At 42.9% G+C, this 24,677-nt stretch overlaps 1 protein-coding gene across 2 annotated transcripts in view; it reads right to left on the bottom strand.

The window, feature by feature from the left end:
- Positions 1–782: 782 nt before the first annotated feature.
- Positions 783–24,677, bottom strand: part of LOC131447369 (teashirt homolog 1-like) — a 31,020-nt gene continuing 7,125 nt past the window's right edge. The window contains exons 3-4 of one of the 2 annotated variants that reach the window (XM_058619109.1): positions 16,273–16,332; positions 783–5,830 (exon numbers count right to left, since the gene is read on the bottom strand). In XM_058619109.1, the coding sequence (XP_058475092.1) occupies positions 2,436–5,830; positions 16,273–16,332 (3,455 nt within the window). In that variant the 3' untranslated portion in view covers positions 783–2,435. The remainder of the gene's footprint in view (positions 5,831–16,272; positions 16,333–24,677) is intronic. The other variant, XM_058619110.1, reaches the window with a different exon arrangement.

Raw genomic sequence — 24,677 nt, 5'->3', positions numbered from 1 at the left:
CCAAGTGCAGATGAGGGGGTAAAAGGTAAGTGCGAGGACAGAAGATGCTCTTGGAAGAGCTGGGTCTTCAAGAGCTTCTTGATTATCTTTGAGAAGCTCTTGATGTTCTGGTAGTGCTTGGTAGTTATTCCATTAGTCTGGATCATCTTGTGTGGGGTGTCAATCACAAAGATTGTCAATATTCTAATGTTGGTGCAGACATAAATATGTCAATAGAGGCAAGTGAAACCTTAAATGCAGAGGTGCACGAAGTAGCCCTTTTTAAAAAATGATGAAAACATAAAACATAAATGATGAGACGTCTGAATAGAACCTGTTAAGTTAAAAGGAAAATACTTGATTAATTAATTATCTTCTGCCTTGCAAAAGTATTGTACAAAAACTCAGAAGTCAGAGCAGACACTTATATTGAATACTTAGACTCTGGACTCTGTCTGGACTTCAGCTGGTGTAGTAACGTCAGAACCTTGTCAAATTTCTGACAAATCTAAGATACACTAGTGCACCACATAGAGTATTTATGATAAATGAAGTAGTGTAACCTGAATGTAACCTCAGTGTGAAGCAGCCTGCGTCCAAAACCATGAGAACTGAATTATTTTGCTGTGAAGCCTCGACATTTAACATCTCGCCTTTGTAAACGTATGATTTTCTTTGAATATCATAACATGTGTCTTAAAATAGACGGCAGAACAAGTACGTAAAACCCTCAGAAGAAACCGTTAAAAACAAAGACGACAGAACATTCCAATTCTCTCACAATCAATCAGTCAACACCACAGTTTAATCCAGGACATGGAGTTTATTTTACAACTGAGGAAACAAAAAGAATGTCATTCTGAATAACTGGGATCGATGACAAAAATCTGGAAATCTATCATTGCATGATTTTTTTTTCAATGTTATGTACAGTACCATGCATCAGAGCAGATGCAAGTAAAGTTTTTTTTGTGTTTTCATTTTGTGTAAACCACATCGAAGGACCTACTTTTCAATGAAAAAGAGCATAACGGTCCGACAATACTCTGTAGCTTTAGCCCCTCCCACTCCACGATATTTGTTCTAGAAAATAACATTAGAAAAATGCACACAGTACAAATAATGTTGAACTGTAAAGAGCAAGATATGCCGACGTACATGTATACATACTCGCTGATTATTCATACAGTAAGTTTTAAACTTCATTTATACAATACAATAGCTTCACAATAATAAAACCGGGAGCCTACTAATGCAAATACTGTACATGTTGAAACAACCAGGAAGAGAAACAAAGATCATTTGTGAGACATTCTGTGACTCGATGGCAAATATGAAGCGATATCATAGTTAACCCCCAAACTGCCACGTCGATCGAGGGTTTTTAAAACTCAAAACGGTGAAGTGCTGTGATTTGTATCCATACTTCTTCAATAAAAACATCCCTGACTTGATGTCATCACTTTAAAAAAGCGCCATCTTTCGTGTGGCGCGTCACGTACCTTCATACAGTTGCTGTGTTTGATAACCAGGGGTATTAGCTTAGTCATCGTGGTTAAAAAAAAAAAAAGAAACGGAAAAAAAAAAAGTATTACTAGACATAATATGCTCACTTCATTACATAAAAACATGCACAAACTGTTCCATAAATAATATGCAGGTTGTGTTGAAATATATTCATCTTAGAAATCATTCAGAAACAGTGATCAAAAGAAGAGCATGGTCCAGTTTTTTTTTTTGTTTTTTTTTTTTAAAACAACAGATGTACTTTTTCCCCAAAGGCTCAGAAAAGATGCAGTGCATTACAAAAGCAACAATCAGTCAGTGACTACATAGTGCCATGGTTGCTGCACCAATTTGGTACGTTAATATTACCAAAAAATTAAACATCATTATTATTATTCAGCTTTTTAATTCATTAAATTTTATGTAATTAGTTACATGTAATTTATGTAATTATTACATTAATAAATGGTATTAAAGGTCCAGTGTGTAACATTTAGGAGGGTTTACTGGCAGAAATTGAATATACTACCATTAAGTGTGTTTATATTAGTGCATAAACGCTTTAAAATAAAAAGTGTTTGGTTTTTGTAGCCTTGTATACAGTATGTACTTTAGGCAAGGGCCTCGGTTTACGGAGGCCGCCATCTTATCCAACCAGTTTTGCATTTTTGAAGTGGACACAAAAGAAGAATATCCTTTCTGGTATGTGAAGGCCACCGTAGCTCCCTGACATGCTTTGGAAAAAGACGGGTGAGTGGCGGAGTCTTGCGTTTGTTATGATCTGCAGTCTCACAATTCGACGTCACTAATTCTTTACACTGGATCTTTAAAGCTACCATGTTGTGTCCCATCAGTGGTCAATGCAGCTGTGGCACTATCTGTTATGACAGATTGTGGCGTAGAGTTATAGTGCAATGATAGTCCGTCATGCTGCCGGGCTAAATCTGACTTTATTGTTTGTCAAACTTTTCCAGCTCCTTTACAAAGATGAGATGGTCCTCCGGTGACTTTCCGTGTGTTTTGCAAAGGTGCAATTTGATTGCATGTTTGCTTAGAAATGTCCGATTACACAGTTTGCACTGGTAAATTGAGCCGGCATCTTCTTCTAAGAGTCCAGAAGAACCGAAAGACTTGTCATCTATTCTGCCAACCCCTTGCTGCTCTAATAAGTCTATGGAAAGCTTCGCAAGGTCCTTCAGGGTAAACCCAAGATGGGACTCCAAATGATGAATGTAGGCGTTGGGAGTTCTGAACTGGGATGCACAGTCACTGCACAAAAACAAAGGCTGGCCAGAGTCAATATTTTTGAGGAACTTTGTTCCTCCTGTCCGTTTCAATTGATATTTTACATTGGCCAGCCAATGAGAGATAGTAGTCATGGAGAGACCAGTGAATTTACAGATGTGGACCCGTTCCTGGGGCCCCAAGTCAGTAATTATAAACTTCCCCTCATGAGTCTCCCGAAGACTGGAGGCAAACTGGGCCTGAAGAATCAGGAGATGTTGAGGATTCCAGTTCGACTGTCTACCCTTTCGTCTTTGGATGGGAGACAGCTCCTCCATGCCATCCTCAAAACTACAGCTGTCGATGTCGGATTTCTCAGAGACGGAGGACGGGGTGGTAGACTTTGGTGTCAAACGACCAGTCAGATTTTTCACCATGTCTGAAATATCCATCAGAGCATTCTCCCGCAGAGGTGGAGAAGACGACTGAGAGAACGCTCGGAAGGTTGGTTTGCTGTTGTTAATGCTGCTGCTATTGTTGTTGTTTGGTGTCGTAAAAGTACCCTTTGCTGTGCTGCCATTAAGGTTTTTGGATTTAGTCAAGTCCATGGGCTGATCGTCATCATCATCGTCGTCGTCGTTGTTGTTGTTGTTGTTGTTGTTGTGGTACTGATGCGCAGGTTCTGCTGACTTGCTTTGAGGAGAGTTGCTGTTGATCTTATGAAGCACAGCAAAGGGGTCTGTGAATGGTGTGGACACTTTCGAAGCTTTCCCCAAATGGTTGTTCATGATCGACTGCAAAGCACTGAGAGGGTTCACAAGTGGTTGTTCAGGTGAGTGATCAGTGATGATGCTCAGGTTATTGCAGCCATTACTAACAAGCTTTTTTGGGGAATCTACTTCACTCTTAATGCGTCTCTCTAATTTGCTTTCTGCTATCTGCTCTCCCTCTTCGCCTTTTGATTCTGTACGGCCCTCTGCTGCAGACTCTTTCCTAACCTTTGAGATTTTCTCTGTACTGTGTGAAGGATGTTTATCCTTAGGATTTGGCAATGGTGACTTTGTGGGCCTGCACTTGTTTTCTACAGGTTTTTCCTCTTTTTCAGTCTTCACTGAACTTTTCCCTGTCACCTTTTCTACTAATTCCTCCATGGCCAATACGTTGCTTCTGTGACATGGAGGTGGTGAGGGGCTCCCTGGTGAATGGATCAGGGTACTTAACTCAGAGGACAGTGCCTTCAAATTGTTGCTGCTGAACAAAGGCTGGACCTGTGCACAGGAGGACAAGCTAGACTTCAAAGATCCATGGAGCTGATAGGCAGCATGAATGCTAGTGTATCCGCCCCAGGTGGGTGTACCTGTTTGGGCCTTGCTGATTGCACTTGAAACTGTGTTCTCTAAAGACTTAAGAATGTCCAGGCCACCTTTAGGCGTCTCTTCCAAGTCTTCTTCTGTCAGATATTGGTAAGATCTAGCCTTTCCTGGTTTTTCAGGCTTTTCAGAGGGATCTTCTTTCTCCTCTTTGATTTTTTTCTCTGGTTCCCTATGTTCCACTTTCTCTTCAACCATCTCTCTATCTCTCCTTTCTTCATTTCTCTCCTCTGGGCTACAGGGGTGCATTGGCGAATCAGTCTGTGACTTCCCATTTGGAGCAGGGAGTCGTGTGGTACTTGGTGGCAGAGGGATTGACTGGATTTTCTCCTCAGTGATGGGATCAAATACCAACTGCTTTCCCTTTTTAGAAGCTGAGTTTGTGACTTTGAGAAAGTGTCCAGTGACCATCATGTGGGCAGTCAGTTGTTGCAAGGTATCGTGTGAACTGCCACATTCCATGCATTTAAGAATTTGTGCCTTACGTGCCTCAAACTGCCAAGTATAGCTGGCACCATTTTGGTAACCATATCGATTGTTAGGAGTGACATAGGGATTGGCCATTTTTTGGTCTTTGGAGGAATCTCCCAGGAGTATGCCAGATGACACAGACTCTGGCGAACTTGGGGACATTAAGTCTTGAAATGCTCTTTTTTTGGTTGGGGGAACCAGCTTTGAGGTGAGGGCTGGCATTGGTTCTTTTAGAGGCACTTTCTGATAGTGTTTTGTTTTGATCATGTGGACACTAAGGTCTTGCAAGGATTCAAAAGAGTGGCCACAGTACATGCATTTAAGAACTTTCTGGGCATCTTCTTTGCCTTCCATCTCTAACAGGGACCGCTTGCGTGGCTTGGACCACGTCTTGCTTCTATCATTCTCGGTATCCTTGTTGTCATCACGGTAATGGCCTGTATCATTCATATGTACTGTCAGGCCGACCAAAGTGTCATAGGCTGCACTGCAGTCCTTGCACCTGAACTTGCTGGCCCCGGTAAACACGGGGCCATAGAGTTTATTGTTTTGTCTGTAAAGCTGCACGGTGCTGAAAAGGCTAGGCTCAGGAAGGAGTTGGTATGGGGTATGCTGGAGGGTTTTGGCCAATGCTGCCTGGTGCCAATCATATGCTAACCCCCCTGTGCTGCCAGAACTTACAATAGTGCCACTATTGCTGCTGCTTGTCACCGTCCTTGTGGTGGTACTGCTGGTGGTATTAGTAGTGGCTGAGGCATTGCTACTGCTACATCTGCTTTTCACATGGACATCCCCTGTGCTCGGACTATTCAGGAATCCATTGCTCCCTTTGTGACTGCCCCCATTGCCGTTGCTAGCTGCAAGATTCCCTTGCTTACTTTTAAGCATATCCATAGCAATGCTGGACCAGGAGGCATCTGAGATCAGGTTTGCATAGACGGCTTTCATTTTTGCCAGACTGTCCTGCAGTGAGAGGCCATTGATGGACTCTGTGCTCTCCTCTACTTTCTCCACTACCTTGTCCTGACCATCACTGAAGGTGGAAGAGGTTTTAAGGTCCACCAGTTGGTCACTGGTTGTGCTGAGTGGGGAGGCATACCCAGCATCTGGGTTTGTGCCGTTGCTGAATGGAGAGTTTTGGCAGCTGTAATGATCTTTTCCATCCTCATCCTCATTGAACAGATAATCTGCATCTTGACCATCCAGAGAGAGGCCGTCATCCAGCAGATGTTCCTCTTCATCAATTTTGTCCAATGTAAATTCATCCTCGGGTCCATAAGCTGTGAAAACAAAACAAACAGAAATGCGACATTAGACGTCTTTGTGCAAAAATATATCCATATTTGACACAAATTAGACATTTTTCCACATTCTATGTGTAGGTGGTATGTGTAATAATTGTAAAGAGTTTTTTTGTCAATAGTCCCAGAAGAGGACACAGATTTGCAATAATAAAGTGGCAAACATCCATATCTTGACAATGACAGATCGTGCTCTCCACTGCACTGCCTAATGAAGCTATTGAACACTACAGCTCAGCAAGGGCAGAGAGCAGAGATGAGCTACAGAAATCTCTCCGCTTTGTTTAAAAAGTAAAAACAAGCACAATTTCAAATTATGCAGCAATCAAATCCTGAGACATGATGATACTTATTTATCATGCGGTAAGATCTGTTCCTTCACAACAGAAATGAAGACACTGCTGTCTCAGTAGAAATAATAATAATAAAAAAAATGTAAAAAGGGAAGGATGCCTCATCGATAGACCTATTAAAGAGTCTCTTTGAAGTTTGCTTCTCAACATACACTGGATTAAAAGAGATGAATTCAGTGCATTTGTGCAAACATTTCAGCATATTCAAACGCACATTTTCCCTCACCAGCAACCTGGAATTCTACAACAGCTGATGGCATTTCAGCATTTGATTGTTTATGTTGTTGTCGAAGTGAAACTAAAGATCTGTTCTTGAGTTTTGAATCGCTTCATTCTGTCAACATGCCACACATATTGTGTATTTTCAAGTAAGAGATAGAGGAGAAAAATGCCAGCTGCATCCGCCGTGCCAAGCCATGGTTGGCTGGAGTCAACTTGGCATCCGCTGTAGAAGTCCTCACAGCGTGATGCTAGGAAATGGCCAGCGGACATGACAAGCCGTGTTGTTACTGCCTGTGCTCCCTGAGTACTCTCAGCATCAAGTGTGCCATTTCAGAAAAAGAGAGGGGTTTATAGTATCAATATAAACATTTCTGCTTCCTTTTTTCTTTGCAGTTTCACAAATTTCACAAATCTTTTTGCGGCCAAAATCTGGATTTAATGAAATTTACTGCGGCCCTAAAATAGTGAAACAAATGGCGCAGATATCAGTCTCAGAGGCAGATTAAGATGGAAGCATTACAGAGAAGCAGAAAAATAGAGGGTTAAATATGCAAAGGCAGCTCCCCAAATCCATCCCTAGGAAGATGCTTGTCTGAGGTGCCAGAATCAGTCTCCAGTGAGGAGGCAGATGTGCTGTCAGCTTCAAACAGCATGTAGCTCTCTATCCTATAATAGGAATGGACATAATACCTGATGTTTGTGAGGTGCCTCTTACTGCTGCCTTGGAAAAGCTGGAGGTCCAACAGCTGCAACTCTGTCTCTCCCTCTCTTGTTCTCTCTGCTTTAAATGTGCGTTAACGTTGGTGCGTGTCAGGGACTATACACGCTTAAAGTGCAGCCTTCCTCTTGTTAATTAAACGTGGTGTTAGTTTTGCTCGTAAGTGTCAGCTCTTGATTACACACAGGCCACGCTGAAATCATTCACTTGAGTTATTCAGTAAATTAGGAGATTTTAACCTTTTGCCAAAGCAGCTGTCTCTTTCAACCCGCCTCGTCCTCCCAATCAGCCCACTGTACTCCAATGAATGCGAAACTGAACCCATTCAAAGTCAATGCGGTGATAAAGCTCGATAAAGCAGCCCGAGCTGACAAAGTGAGAGGAAACTTGACAGCAGTACAAACACACACACACACACGCGCATTCACACACAAAATGTACACCAACACTTAAGTCTGTTTTTTTGCCCTGCCGTCCTCTGTATGCTGCCTTTGACAGGCATCATTGTCAGGAGTGTGTCAGTGTCGGCTCGAGGTGTCAGTGTCCACACAAACAAGCCTGAGAAGAGGTGGGAGGGGAAAGTAACAACAACAAACACAAGTCAGCCATTTTTTTTTTTTTTTTTTTCTCCTTCTCCCCTCCTGCTCGAGTCTCCTCCTTCACCATCTGTGTCAGAAAAGCTGCGGGTGCCACCGCCGGCTAATAAGGCAATCAGAGATGGAAAAGATGCTGACACGGCGGCTTTCCCGCGTCACTCAGAACAAAAGAGGGAGCGGAGAGGGTGGGAGGGAGGGCTAGGGAAGGGATTAAAACCGGGGTGAGGGTGGTGGTGAGGGTGGTTGTCTGTTGTGGTTGTCAGTCAAAAACGTAAGCCCACTTTGTGCTGTCAGGGAGGATAGGGAGAAGGGGGAAGTTTTGAAAAGAGAGGAGAAAAGATGTGTTTAGGCCAGTGAACAAGAGGTGTGTGTGTGTGTGTGTGAGAGAGAGAGAGAGAGAGAGAGAGAGAACGTGAGAGAGAGCAAAACATGACAGGGAAACAAGTTAAACAGCATGTAACATACTAAGAATGATATAAGAGGGAAGAGAAATGAGTAACATTTATGCCATGTGTGTCCAAATGAAGTGTGTGCAAGTGAGGTGAGGTTTGTGTGTGTGTGTGTGTGTGTGTGTGTCACAGTGTGTCAGGTGATTGCAGGGATGCACTGTGGCTGGTGGGGGTGGTGTGGTGTGGTGGGTGGGTGGGTGTGTGGTTGTGGGGGAGCAAAGCCATCTGCGTTTGGAGACGAGCCTGTCACTATTGTTGTGCCCTGAGTCCAGGATGTCCTGCTGCATACAGGTGACACCACAGTTGGACATCCCATAGTCACTCTCTCACACACACACACACACACACACACATTTACACACGCTTCCAAATTACATCCAGTCCACATGAAGGTAGGAAGCTGTGTCAGTGTCATGCAAACACCCCCACACCTCACCTTTTATACAGACTCATACCAAGAAAATGAATTCTTTGTACATTTAAAAAATACGTTAATGTTTTAAAATGTGAGTAATAATAATTCTGTTAGTTTTAGGTTTACAATAAAGAAAAAAATGGTTGCATGAAAACGTTTCAGATAGATAGATATTTAGATAGATAGATAAGGAAAACAAACTTAAAACACTTTTATCGTGCAGTCTCCCCTCAGTCTCTTTCCCACACATTCACAAACACATTCCCCCTCTAAACCTTCTTCATTTATTCATGTTGTCTGCGAGAAGAGGGCAATCCCGACTCTCATTTGCAGTGCTAATGTCCAATTCCGCCAGCTTTCACCCTGCTGATTTACCCTGCGTGGCCGAGCGCTGCATTGGGAGTGCGGCGGCGACGGAAGCTCCCTCACACCGTTTAGCAGCCCTTCAAAATGGGAGCTCTGGCGTGGCAGTCTTATTTCTCTCTCCCGTTTCGCTTTGTCACTGGTCCCTCCATTCCCTGCCACTCACCTCTGATGGCTTTGGACAGGCCTGATCAGTGTGTGTCATTGACCTGTACGGTGTGCATGAGTGTGTGCGTGTTTCAGCAGAGAGAGGGCTGTAAATAAAATGACATTATTATTTCCTCTGTCCTATCATGTAGAAAAGCCAATTATGGTAATGTTTAGTATGTCAGGCAATCTCTGTCTCTCTCTGCTCTCCACTGTCGTCTTCATTCTTGCTCTTTTTTTCCACTCTGGGATAGCTGTGCTGTGGTTTCATAGGACCTGACACTCTCTTTGGACTGCTGTGTGTGGACAATACACACTGAGGACAAACTGGCAAAGACTCACAGACTCTTCTCAGCCTGAAGGCAACACACCACTAACACGGTTCTTTATTAAAAAGTCAGAGGAACCCAATCCATTACAGAATTAAGTTAAATATAAGTATAGTGTAAATTATTATTGTCTTAGTCAGACTTTTACAATACATGGAACTGCAAACTGAAATCTAACTTCTCAAATTTCACACCTAGATAATGCATTTGGTGTCAAATTACTACAGAAGAAGAAGAAGAAGAAGAAGAAGACGCTGATGAGAAAACATTGCAAAATCCAGATTGGTAAATTTTTGGAACTGAGTAGGAAACTAGGTTTTTGCTCTGCCAGCTCAAATAAATAATATTTTAAATTTCAAGCTGCCAACTAACAATGTTTTGGTCTGTGATTTAATAGGTCAATACCTCATACTAAGACACTGAAACGTAGATATATCGCCACCTAGTGTAGTGGAGGCAGACACTTTATTCAATACACTACTAATGCTTGTATAGTGAGACAAGGAGAGTAGAACAGCATACAGTACATACTGAGTGTTATTCCATTTACTAGTCGATATTAAACCCCAAGCTTTCCTAACCTGACATGTAAAAGCCCGCCGACATAAACTAGTCCACCATATGGCACATTATCTCTGAGGCTTCTTACACATCACGAGTCATACAAATCCACCTTCTAAGCTTCTGGTGAGGCAAAACAAAACAAAACAAAACAAGACATCTGCTCATCAGACTGAAAGCTACATGTAGAGACAACATCTTCATTTTGACTTGATATTTACACGGCGACCGCTCTGGATTCTTTCACAAAAGAGAACACGATCCTTTTGACGTTTCTTATCAAATGCATCCGTCTCCCAAATGTGCACACAATGAGAGATAAATTACACTTTCCAGAACTCTGCGCTGTCCCTGTGGGCTTTTACATATGTTCCAGTTCATTTGCAGCTACTTGAACACATGCTATGCTAATAGCCCCTTTTTAAATGGGTCAAACCGAGAGAAAGAAAGAAAGAAAGAGAGAGAAAAAAAGAAAGAAACCGCTTCTCAAGTTTCTCTTGTTATCCTTTTGTTTCTATCCGTTAGTTCAGATCTCCCGTGAACCAGTTTTAACACGCCATGACAGTGACTGTGGTCTATAAATCACCTTTTCCCTGAACTGTCAGCGCCTGCCTGTTCTGAAATGAAACAACAGCCATTAGATCATCAGCACCGTGGATTCCAGGCCTTTCTGCTGCAACTTCTCTGCCAAACAACCCCCACCTTCTTCACCCCCCGCCCCCCAAACGCCCTAACTATCTGACGTTGATCTGCTGCTGCAGATACATCTCAAACCATCTGGTTTGTTTTCGGACTAACTACAGATAAAGCATTACTAATGCTAATTCACGATGATGTGAGTGAGATTTACTCAACCATTGCCAAGCACTGATTCAATTTAGCCTTCATTAGACACATGTCATTTGGTAAACAGTCTATTTCTTTACCATCTTTAAGATTTCTTTCACGTATAAACTTTTCCCAAATTAGATTTATACTTGTTCATTAAACACATCTTCTGTTATTGACATCAGGAGATTTTACCTTTTAACTTTTGTGACTCATTCTGTTATTGTCAAAAAAATAAAATTCAGTTTAAATCTAAAAAAAAAAATAATTAACAATCTAACAATCTTTATTCTTGCTTCATCAATGCTGTCTTTTGAATTCACCTGCATTGCCACTGACAGTGGAGCTTTCCACGACTAAACAACAGCTGCTCCCATCGCCTAGCAACAACCAGTTGATGGATGACCCCAAAGATGGATAATTACCATAAATCACTATGGTTGTGTGGAGAATAGAAACAGAAAATCATTGCAGGGGGGGAAAACTGTCTGAACCATAGCTTAAACTAGTGTGCCTGCTGTTTAGGCTAACTTAGTCTCTCATGAATTTGTCAAACATGACACATGTTGGTACATTCCTCCGCACCCACAAATTGGTAGGTGAAGTAAAATCGAGAGAGGCATCGGATTTGTGCGTTAAGAATCCTCTTTGCTGCATTTCCCGGGAAGCGACCGTGTGTTTATGGACCTGAATGAGCAGCGGCTGCAAAGTGAAACCTGATGAAATGACTCATGGGACAAAACCTGTCCTGAAGGAGTAGTGACAAAGAGAACACAGTGGGCAGAGGAAGGAAGAAAGGAAACAGCCAAGAATGAATGATGGCAACGATGATGACTTTAGTGCAGCAACCAAGACGAGGGGAGGGGTGGTGGAGAAGAAGCATGAAGAAGAGGAAGTGTGTGTCTGCACGTATACATGTATATTTATGCACTGTGTGTGTGTGTGTGTGTCGAATCGTGTGTGAGGTACGGTGAGATACGGGCAGAAGGAGAGGGAAAAAAGTCGAGAATTTTATATATATATATATGTAACAAAAAAGAGAGAATTGGGAGGGCACGAGGCCAAAACAGGGTCACAACCTAACCAGTTCGGTCTAGCCGTGTCTGGTTGCACAATAAGCCATCAATCAACCTTCTCTATGCTGTCAGCCCTCCTCTGAATTCACAGAGGCCGTCCACTTTGTAACACTGCTGTGGAAACAAAACATGGAGAAGGGAAACGGCAACACAAGGAGAGAGAAAACATGCAAGTACACATTCATACGCCACTGAATCTGGTGCTTTACTGTTGGACGGAGGGAGGCAGCCTGAATTGTACGGTGGAATCACTGGCACAGCCTCAAAAAAACTAAATAAAGAATGTTCCGCAGACAACAGAATGATTATTCTACTTTTTTACTCAACAGAGGTTTATTAAAGAGGGTGAAAATGCTGTGTGTATAAGTGTGTAGAGAAGTAGATGTTGATCCTTCTACATTTGCCAGTCCATAAATGTTAAAACTATGAGAACTTCATCAGTGTCAAAGTTCATCAAATCTAAACCTGACGTGAGCTTATCCATTGATTTTGCTCGTTTTCTGATTTAAGAGACCGGGACACGACAAACATGATTATATATTTTGTCCCGTCTGCTTTTCAGTGAGGCGTTCAAGAACACCCCAACCACCAGATACAAGACCTAAGAGACCTGACAAACATCACCTTCCCAACATGCACACAGACGGACAAAGAAAACCATAAAGTCATATCAGGGAAATTAATTAGCCGCAGAAACCATCAGGGCAGGATGCAGCTCAGGACAACCCCAAACATTCTAGGGCTTCTAACTTCTAACACCAGGGAAATTCACACAATTGTGCACCGTCGAGACTTTCTGTTTCATTCTAACTACTCAAGTAACAAGTCAGAGATTAAATCCATGAAACAAAGTTCTCCTCTTTGGCTTCAACACCACTTTAGGATCTTATTGCCTGATGAGGAGCAAAGTAGTGCGACAAAAAAAATAGAAGCAAAGCATAAGCCGAAGCACTCAGCAGTTTGCAGTGTGTGTGTATTTGCACAGCAACGTGTTTTTTTTTCTCCCGTCCTCATGAACATGGCGATAAAGTGAGAAATGGAGAAAATAATAAAAAAGGGAGGAAGAATTAGGGATAGAAGGAGCGTCTCTGGACAGAGTCAGGAGATTATGTTTTAAGCTTTCAAAGTGGCCTCAGTATCAGTAGTAACTCAAACTAATTGTGTCTGTGTCCAACTATGCATGCCTGTATATGCGAGTGTGTGTGTGTGTGTGTGTGTGTGTGTGTGTGTGAGAGCATACAATGGCTATGAACAGCTTCACCGTCGGGGAGAGAGAGAGAGAGAGAGAGAGAGAGGCAGGAAGAGAGGAAGCAATCCTTCAACAGAGCACAATATCAGACTGCGGACAGACAACGAACGGCTGGAAGGTTCTGGAAAACAAGAGAAAAGCCTGCCTCCCTCACATTTCTGCTCCCGACGCCACCTCCCAAAGTGCCCTCCATCTAACACACACACACACACACACATAAATGGCACCATAACTCTATATCCGCAATCAATCTCCGCTATGAAGACACATCCATCTTCTGTAATGTTAATGGGGAGGGTTTTGGGGGTTGGAGGAGGTGGAGGACAGGGGTAAAACAGAGGGTATGAGACTGTAAGGCTGACCTCAGAGGAGTCTGTGAGGTAATAAAGACAGAGTCGACGAATAAAAACGAAGGGAAAGAGTCCTGCACGCTGGTGCGTACATGTTAGTGTATTTATCTACGTGTCAGGAGGTCAGGTGTGTGCGTGTCCGCGTGTGTGGGAGAGCGGGAGCGGGAGGGAGAGAAGGAGGGAGACTGATGGCTGTCAGCTTGCAACTGGCAGAGAAAATAAATTAGGCTTATGAAGACAAATGAACGGGCTAAGGAAAAAGTAAACAGGGGAGCGGGAGCGGGGGGGTCATGGCAGAGCGCGGTAAGAAGAGGGAAAAAGAGAACGACCGAAGAGACGAAAGAAATAACGAAGGAGAAAAGAGGAATACTGTGGCTGTGTGGTGGGCATGGTTATGAAAGGAAGGGGACAGAGTGCTGTTGCCAGCTAAGAGAGTTCCTATTCGGCAGCCAGTGACCGTTCATTAAGAAGGACAGGCACACAGACAGGCCTGCTGCTGGCAACAGGAAACGCATTGGCTGTAGCGTCTCTGGCTGCAAAAGAAACATATACGATATGTGGGTGCATGTGTGGGTATGTGTGCTTGGAGATTCTCTGCCAGCGTTTTAAAAAATCCACAAATTATCCTTTTGGCCTCGTGTTTTTACTTATCTTTCTTTAACTAGGGCTGTCACTTTTTTTTTTTTACCCAATTTGGAGGGACAGTTCAAACGTTAAAAAGCCTGTCCAAGTTTATATTTACAGTCTAAATGCACAACAGACTATCTGAAGTAAGATAGTGAGAGCCACACTGAATAAGACTTTATGATGTTGTTTTGATGTGAAAAAGTAGATTGTTTATAAAAAGTGCCAGATGAGGACAACATGGATGTAAAAATATATTAGCCACCAGGTGGCGACGGTTGCAAAAAGACCCCTGTTTGAATGGAAGTTTATGGTGAAAATGAACCTACTTCTCACTTGATTGACATGTTCTTGAGAATGCTGTGGTCACAATCACTATGAGTGGTAAAAACCTGTGCTCATTTAGAGGAAAATGGATTGACGGGATTGAAATCCACAGGTGACGCGTGTGGATTTCTGGTTGCAAACTCAAAATGGTGTTGGCCAAAGTGCGTATCTCGAGGCTTCAAAGGGAAAGGTTTGATTCATATGTGATGATGTCACTGTCAGTGGACACAAGTGAGCAAAATGTGCCTTTTTACACAGACATTCACAACACCAACCCCTCGCAAATGTGGTGCGTGCATGTGTTTCTGGTTCTACACTGTAGATCGTAAAATCTTGTAAGAGAAATAATAATTAATGTTGGAACATGTATGTGTACTTACATTTGTTAAGTATTTCTGGCATAAACACTGGCCTTGACAGGACCAGTAGTCCTTATGGAGACCAAAACCTGGTCCTAATGAGGCAGAACCTCATTCCTAAAGGAGTTTAGGGCCAAGTTTTGGACAGCGCTTTGTTTAGGCTGTCCAAATGAATAAAAGTTAATGTAGTGTCCTTCTCCTCAGAACAGCAGTGCATACCCGGGTGTGTGTGTGTGTGTGTGTGTGTGTGTGTGTGTGTGGGGTTACCAGAATGTATTCTAATAGAATTTGAGCATGAATTTTGGGAAAAGTGACAGTTCTACTTTAAACATGGGTTTAAAAAAAACAGTGCAGTCATACAACATATGATGCCTGTGCTCATGTGTATATGTGCTTCCCCGTGCTTTGTGTGTATCTATGTGTGTTCTATCTCTGTAGATTTGTCAGTGTCTATCCCATGACACACTCCCATCATTGTGAGTGGAGGAGAGCTCTCTGGGGGCTTTGTCACGCGGCGGTCTGTTCGTTTCCTGAGGCCTGGCGCCCCTCGTTTGATAAATGACACATGTCATTCTGTCAGCCCCTGCCATCCGGGCTGGGAGGCCCCAAGCTGATGTATGGCAGCCCAGGCTAAAGGAAATCAGAGTGTTTTGGCAGTGCCCCGAGAAACACAGCCTCTTATAAGGGGGAATGTGTCTACGGCTGTGTCTCTGTGAGTGTGTGTCTGTCTGTGATACTGTGAGTGCATATCTAATTGTGTGTATATGTGCCTATTAGTGAGTGTGTGTATGTGAGTGAGTGTGTGCATGGTCTCAACCTGTCAGGCGGACGGGCAGAGGGAGACAAATCATCGTCATGGCCGCCCCAGCTGTTCCCCAAATTTGGTGCGAGGAGGAGAGCGAGGGAGAAAAAATCCTGCCGTTTGAGTTTTAAACGCTTGATGCTTCCCAGAAACGGGAATGAGTGAGAGGACAAATGAAGCTAAGCACACACGCACGCACGCACACACACACACACACACACACAAACTGAATCACAAACACAGGACTAGGAATCAGGCCAATCCCAGAAGGAAACAACAGACAGTTGGGTTTCAACAGAGCGGGTTTCTTACAAACAAGCATACGCTTACACACACATAAACACACATGCTTCAGTCGTACACACATGTAAACACATGAGCACAAACTCTGGAGCTAGTATTTGCACCTTGACCAAAGTGAAAGACTGACATTTAACTGTGTTCACAGAGCTACCAGACTTACGTTTTTTTATATTTTATAGATTTATTTCATCCATTTTACCTTGTGTATAATAATTACAACAACTTGATCTTTCATCTTGGGGTTTTTATGCGAAACTAAAGCTGGTGTAAACTGTGCTCCGCTGCAGACGCTCCTCTGAGCTCATACCACACACATTCACAAACATTTCCTCAGTGGAGGACGGTCCCACCTGGAGGTGGTGAACTCTGAATGACCCCGTTTGATCGGGCGCGGGTTGCACTCCCTCCACCTCTCCCACGGAAAAGAAGCGGGAGAAAGGGGAAAAAAACAGTGTCATTAAGCTGTGAGTGATGAGTGGCAGCCATGGGTGACATCCTCCCCTCTCTCTCCTCCACTATCCAACTGCTTTCATTGCCTCTCTCTCTCTCTCTCTCTCTCTCTTTCTCTCCTTTTTCTTCCCCATTGCCTTTTTTTCTCCCGCTTTATCCATCTCTCCCTCCATCCCTCAACCCCTCAAGTCATTTCTCTTTCACTCCTCTGTTGCTCTACCTCCTCTTTTTTCACTCCCTCACCCCTTCACCCCCTTCCCTCCCTGCTTCTTTTTTTGTTTGCTGTCACTCTCTTTTTCTCCTCGTTTTCGCCCCTTTATGCCCCTCCTTCAATTGCTTCTTTTCTGCACCTCCTCCCTCCCTCTCTCCCTCCCACACACACATACACAGACAGACATACACACAACACACACAATAGTGCCTCACTCAATCCCGTCTAGCTCTGTGGCTCTGGTCATGTGGACACTCAAGCTCTTCAAATCCCAAAATACTGAGGGGAGGGTTCACGTTTTCACCCACTCAGGATTGTGTCATCAGCACTGCTTCCACCATAGTTCCACAGTCTTGTGCCTCAACGCTTCAGAAGTCATTTTATAATAGAGTAAGGACATGGAACAGTGCATTTTTAATTAACGCTAAAGGGCCATTCACATGCAGCGTCTTTTTCTGTCCACATGTTGAGTCTTCCACGCACAAAGGTTATTTTTAATGGACACAAGAGCGACGTTGCATCTGTGTTTCTTTGGGTGTGTCTGCATCGAACCAAAAATATTACTTTTTTCATTCTCATTTCAAAGAAGTAGGTCACACTGGTTTTTTGTCCACGCTTTGATCCGTCATCATCCAGGAGGCGCTCCTGAGTTACACAGCTATGACGTGGCATGTTTTTTGTTTTTTTTTTTCATTTTCTTGACTCATGTATTGAACAGCAGAGCCTGGCTGAGGTCAAAGCACTGCTGGTAATCTGCAGTCTTTGTGTTGATTTTCTTCTTCTTTTTAACGCATTTATCATTTCAGTGAGGCTGCAGCAACTTCAGTCGTCTGAGCAGCTCCCAGGTTTTGGCTGCTCATGCCGTGTTTCCATCATGGTACAGTCCGGTTTGGTACAGTAAGGTACAGTTTGGAACGGTAAAGGTGGGGTTAGCGCTAGTGAGATACGTAGCATGGCGTTGTACCGGTGCGCCAACAACAAGCGATGACATTGAACGCGACAGACGACAACAAAACGGACAACAAAGGAGGACATCCAGCAGCTCGTTTCTTTTCTGTTTGTCTCAACAACACGTCAAGGACGATGAAGAAACACTGGGGGTTTTTTTGTCGCCCAATCAGCTGACTGTTGTGGGTCTAGCTCCACCGGTACTGTATCGTACCATCGCTCTGGTACCCAATGGTAAGGGCACCGAAAAATGGAACTGTTGGGAGCGGTTATTCTAGAACTATTCCTAATAAAAACGCAAAAGAAAAACATACCGAACTGTTCCACTTGGTGGAAACACAGCTTTAGTAACAACAGACTTGACAGGAGTGCAAAACCCACCAGCACCTTGGTTAAAAACACCTCTTTGCATTTCACGTGAACGGCCCCTAATCCAGACGGACATGTAAAGCTGCGTGTGCTTAATGTTCTGTCTCAACATCAGGACTTCATATCAGGTTTGCCGTGAGTCAAATATTCGAGACATATTTGAAATCCATGGCAGATTGTTTTTTAGCCTCAGATACTCATCAGTCTGTATCAACAGCCACTGAAGATTGTACAGCAGATCACGTTAGATTTGAGTTTCCTAGAACTGAAAATACTTTGACCTTAAATTTATTTGCAATCAATTTAGACCTTGGAACAACTCAGAAAGCACAGCTCACTTTGTCGCTCGGGACAAAATGCACCACATACCATTTCGTTTTTGTACTCATTACAGGACCTCTAAGATTTATGAGTCTCTCTTGAAAGATTTGGTATTGAAACACAAAACCCTTGACTGAAATGCACAGAGGTTTGCCATTTGGCAGCCACTTGCCTTGGTCTGGCTCTGATCTAACCTCATAAACAGAGAGGAGGGACAAGTCGTCCATGGTAACAGGGTTAAATGACAGGCCGTGATCGATGTGATGTCAATCAGCTCAAGCCATTCTGCTCCTTCAGCTTGTGGAGTTTAACCAAGTAAGATTAACCCTCTCTGCCGGGACTCGCAACCTTATTCCCTCAGCTGACAAACGCTACGGGTCTGATTCTGACGATATATATACTGTATGTAGATAAATAATCATTTAATTTGCATAACTGCAACAGCATTTTATAGTCGGTCCAAACCTCTCCAGGCACATCCTGCACATGGAGGACGTAGCTTATCACTCTCATGCTGATTAAGTACAGACAGTTTTTTTGTTCAGAGCAGCTGTGCTGAGATACTAAGCAGCCTATTGTTACTGATACCAGTGAAGCCTCAAGCAACTTCAAACCAGTCCAGGTTTTTTTCTGGCTGAAACTGATTAATGATGGATGTTACATTGACTTGTTCGCTCTAGCCTTCAGCTCCACAGCTGATTATAATAGGGGGTAAAAACTTATGAGCTGTTTTTTTAATGGTTATGAATGATTATAGAGCTGCAACTAACGCTTATTTTGATAAGCGATTAATCTGGTGATTATTTTCTCGATTAATCAATTAATCGTTGGGTCCATAAAATAACAGAAAAACTTAAAAAATGTTGATCGGTGTTTGTCAAACCTGGTTCTCAAATGTCTTGTTTTGTCCACAAACCAAAATGATGAACTTTGAATGATTTCTTTGTTAACCAGAGCAAAGAAATGAAGAAAATATTCACATTTAAGAAACTTAAACAATCGGAAATCTTGTTTTAATCATGAAAAGATCTTCAAACCGATTAATCGATTATCAAAATAGTTGTCGATTCATTTAGTAATCGATTAATAATCGATGAATCAATATATTGTTGCAGCTCTAAATGATTACCCTGTGTTTACCATGTTTCCTTCATAAAGGCTGGTTATGAACTTTGGTAATTTGCTGCTTTTCTTGAAGTTAAAGTCAACAAATGTGTGTGTTTAACCCTGTTATGACCATCATGATAGTCAGGCCGTCGGGATTTATTTTGATTCTAAGGCTGTAGAATTGTCCAAAAACATTCAATGGCTGAGTGTTTCTGCCCCTTTTTCTAAAGATCACTTCGACTTGTAATATCTGGCCGTTATAGTATTCATGCAAAATCCTGTCGGCGATGACAGGATGGTAACAGACGGGTTAAGTAGAGGGTACAGTAGCTTATTACTGTATACAAAAATAAAGCTGAACCACCATGAATTACAAATTTCACATTTCTCAAACGTTGAGAATTACAACATCATTTATGAAGCATATTTTTAGCCAACTAAGGTTGCTGCTGCGTAGCTTGAAGCAAAAACGGTTGGGTCATCACTTCACACTCCCAGGTCAATGGTGACAGTTTTCTAAACTCTTTTCGACAGTGTGAGATATTTAGAGAACAATGATCCAACTATGTGGGAAAGACAGTAAACACATTAGTTAAATTCCAAAATGTCACTATGTCACACTTACTGGAGATTCATGCAAGAATGCCCACAATTTAAGCTAGATAGATAGATAGATAACAACACTTTAAAGTATCAAATACAGAAATATTCACTGTTATTACATAACAGGCGTCATAACTGTATGTAGATTACAACTGGTGTGTGAAGAGCATCCTTATTTTCTTATCTAATTGGTGTAGCACTCAGTTTCACTCTTTGCTAATGATATCATTCATATTGCAATTTTTAAAGGACTAGTTCCACATTTTGGGGAGATCACTAAAGTCAGTTTCATTTACTCACTCTGCAGAAGTAGAATATCTTGTGTATCTTGTTTGTATCGTGAACTAAAATTGTAAAAATGAAAATGCATGATTTTATAAAGGAGTAAGTTACGATAGTGTTGTGTTTTTCTCCGTGGACATGGATTTCCAGGAGTCTCCGCTGGTTCCCTGACAAACTCGCAGTACTTCCCTAATCCCGGCTGTCAGACAAACGAGTAAAAATGACAATACCTTCCTCTCCCATGTGAAGAAGTGCAAATAAAGTGGAAACAGTGAAATGAAGTGCCTGCAGATTGGACTTGACACTAAATGTTCTCAGTTACACTGCACAACTCGCTGAAACAGATGTCACGTTTCCATACGTGTTTGTTTTGTATTCACATCAAGTAGCTTTACTTAATATGAAAAAAGGTAATGAAAGAGGGAGGAGGCAGATGGACGAGAGGACGACAAGTTAATAGGCCAACAGTCTGGTCATGAGACAAACAAAGAGACAGGTAATCAGTAACAGATGCTCAGGTGGACGGACATCCAGCCAGTGACGACTGACAGCAGAGACACAGGAGGACTCCTGCTGTGTCCTCCGAGACGGATGACTTACAGGGACAGAGTGGAGCTTATACCCCCTGTGACTGCCACTGTCTGAGACAACAAGCCAGCTCAGGAAAGATTTGGGGAGAACTTTTGGGGCGGTGGCAAAGCTGAAGCGAGATCATTTATACATCCTTTCAACTGCCCATCAAGTGGCAAAGTGGAGCTGATGATAATTTAGTGTCTACTCCGAGCAAGCCGCGGTCAATGGCGTTCTTTCTTAATGAAAATGTCAAACATAACTGAACAACAACAAAGTGCTTTGATTCTTCCCCTGTGCAACATGCTTTATGGATAACTCTGGGCTCTTGGAAAAATATGTGACAGTCATGTGTTCAGACTTCAAAGAAGATGACACGGCCCTTTATTGCCCTGTGACCTTTTGGATTTTTACAAGTCAGATGTCTGACTGCGGGATGTCGCTGAAATCAGACCACTGGGAGAAAAAGAAAGAAATGGTGTGTGATATATGAGAACAAGACCAGTGAGCCTGAGAGAGGGAAGTATTACGCTCTCCTTTTCAGATGTTGAGTTCATGTTCTTGTAACCAGTTCACTGACTCTTGAGCATCCGGTGAGAAGGCTATAGATGAGAGCTAGAGACAGCGAGGAAGATGAAAGAAAATATGAGCAGGGTAGAGGAGAACTGAGTCAGTAAGATAGAGATTGATGACTGATAGGAAGATGAGAAAAGACTTAGAGAGGGAGAGGGAGAGAGGGCGGCCAGTAATCAAAAAAATGAGTAAAGAGGATGAGAGAAAAAAGGACGAGATAAAAATGAAGAGGTACGGAGCGGAAAGAGAGATGGCAGTGGCGGTACACCAGGCTGCAGCGTGACCTTCCCCAGCGTCCGCTCTCAAGGACACAGTGTCATCTGTTAGCAGTATCCATTCCCAGATGTCTTATCTGCAGTAAACTAGTGTCCAAAAAAATGATATTCATTGCTTCTCAACTCGCCTTATCAGTTAAATAAACACTCCTCGGGGGATAAAAATTTCCACCCTCTGACTCTCCACCACTTGCACCGGCTGCTGGGTTGGAAATGCTGAGGCCAGCGTTTCTCAGTCGCTATGCACTAAAAACTGTCATGATATACAGTACAGTGCTGGCTTTTGCCAGATTTAGCACCACATGCTCTACATGCAGTACAACCACAGCCCAATTTAGAGAAGTGAAGGGGGGGGGGGGGGGAACTTCACAAATAGCCGCTGCTTAGTTTGCATGTGTTGGACTCATGTTAACGTCCGCCTGATGTTTACAGATGAAAAACACTGTCGTTTATTAAACATATACACAGTGAGTAAAGGAACCAAACACCTCAGGAAAAACAAACACATTCTGCTTTTTTTTTTTTAATACTTTCAGCATGACTTTAAAGTTTGCTGTGAAGAATTGATGCCGCTTCACTTTCCATTAGAAAGTTTTCATTTTTCTGTTGGGAACTTTAATGAAATTTCTGCTGAGGTAAACACTCAGCTGCAAAAGTTAGCACCTATAGAACTTTCTTCTTTTCTTTTCTTTTTTTATGATTATTACATTTTATTTTTAAATTTCTTTTCTCTCTTCTCCACACATTCCTGAAAATAGTCTCAAGTCACTGACAAAGTCACGTTAGCAGTTTAACACTGCAGAGACTGGAGAGAGAAAATATTTGTTATTTTTTTGCTGGATAACTGACGTAAATCAAAAATGGATCAATTTGATGTGACACCGCTGATTAAAAACGCAGTGTCTGTCATTTGACTGATGAATGAATGAATCCCTCTGGCACTGTTGACGGTACAGTCTAATTGAAGATGTGTTGGTCAAATCCTGTTGCTGTTGAACAGGAGGCTACGAGAAGTTGTGTTTTCAAACTGAATTTGCCAAAATCACAATTTCAGCAGTTCATCCCGATACAAATAGAAAGGGAATTCATGTTTACATCGTTTACAACTAACTGTGGTGACACTTTCTGGGCATGTGAGTCATGACCCAAAGAGAAAAAGAATCGATTTTAGTGGTGATCTTATGGAACCAGAGCAGCCTTTGTCGCACAGAGGCTTGTGCTCCCTGAATGCTTTCTTTATGTTAATGTTAGTCTTTTTTTTTTGTCCCTACATGTGTTCTATCAAATACACCTCACTAACAGCAGCAGCAAGTGCATGTGAAGGTGTGCGTGCCTGCACCACAGCGCCGGCACATACAGTATAATCACTGGCTAATAACAACACGGTGGGAGTTGCCGCTCCGCCGTAAATCAATGAGCAAAATAATTGCTAATACACTGGTTATCGATTAGTGTGCCCGCCATGCACTCATTTTCTGGGGGCGACTGTAGCTAAGTACTAACGCAGTGACAAGGGTAAAGTGTTATTTCTCAAAAAGCCACACATGCAGACAGCTGGGCAGGGGGAAAAATGACTACAGGGGCCTTGGCAGTAATTCTTAATTGACACCTGTCAGAGCGATGGCAGCAGTCACAGCTGCTGCAGGAGAACGTCGACTCAGGACCTGTTCATCTGTCACTTTTAATATCTTTTCTTCACAGACCTCCACCTATTGTCTTCTTCTCCTCTATTTCCTTTCGCTACACGCCCCCCCCCCCCCCCCCACCCTCGCTCATTTACATCCCACTACAACCCAGATGTTCAAGGCTGGTGAACAGAACTTCCAGGCCTTGCAGTGCAGCACCTCTCACGTCGCTACCGTTGTTAATGTTTAGTTTGTTGGATCCGAGGCACTTTTTCACTCGCCGCTTAATTGACCCATCGCTTGACTCAAGTATCGGCCATGAGAGAGCAAGAGATCCAATAAAAAGAGAGTACTCAGAGTAATAATCCTCACTGTGCCCGCTCTGGTGGTCATGTATCTCCAGTCCTATCTCCCGCTTGATCACCATGATTACCGCAACAGGCACCGCCGCAGTGGCAATTTCTAATACATCAAGTGCCCAACTGGAAAAAAAAAAAAAGAAGAAGAAAATAACGCAGCTCAGTAATATCTTAGATCACTGGAGCAAAATGCAGAGACTAATATGTGAGAGAGTCCTTCTGGGTTTAGGCAAATTCCATGGCAGCAGCCAACCACTGGCTCACTTGAACTCTTCAGTAACAGCGTCAGCCTGGTGTACAGTGCATCAATCATGTGTAGACGCACAGATATGCTCAAATACCATCACACGTTACACAAACACACAACAGCCGCTCCCCTGACTGACTACACACTGACCTGTGAGTGTACTCCGGACCTCCCATCCGTAAATCATGCCTCACTAATTATTTTCCCGTCTTGCTTCCCTTTCTTTCTCCACACCTTGCCGTATTCCTTTTGTCCACATTACAGACGGCTGTGGTCATTGGTCAAGCTCGGTCCAGTGTGTGAGTGGAGAAGCAGAAGCAGGTGGAAGACGTCGGGGGCGCCTGTGATTCCCACAGTTTACACAGACAGAAGTTGAAATATGAAGTTTCAACTGTTTTCAGTGAAATTGTAAATTCCTAAATCCTGATCGCACTAAACCCCTTTTCCCCCGTAAAATCCATGTATTTGTGTTGGATTCCACGGTGATAGGATTCGTCCCTTCACCCAAATGGCTACTTTACTCAATCAGCAGGAGGAATTCAGTTTGGTCTGTATCCTTTACAGTAATTAGCAACTGCTGCCCTTCACCCCTACAGAGCAGCCATGTGGATGATGTCACCCTTGTTATTATTCCTGTTATTATCTGGCGTCCCTACTGTACATCGCTGCGTTTGTTTTGCAGCTGTTTTGAATTGGAGCCAGCGTGTCTTTGTGAACGGAAAACAGGCCCGCCGAAAAATCAGAGACAACAAATCCATGCAGGATGTATTTAAGGCCGAGGATGCGATTCCTGTTAAAAAACGACCTTGTTCCCT

The sequence above is a fragment of the Solea solea genome, chromosome 20, assembly GCF_958295425.1.
Source record: "Solea solea chromosome 20, fSolSol10.1, whole genome shotgun sequence".
In the NCBI taxonomy this organism is placed as follows: domain Eukaryota; kingdom Metazoa; phylum Chordata; class Actinopteri; order Pleuronectiformes; family Soleidae; genus Solea; species Solea solea.
This window is presented reverse-complemented; position numbering and strand designations above follow the sequence as displayed.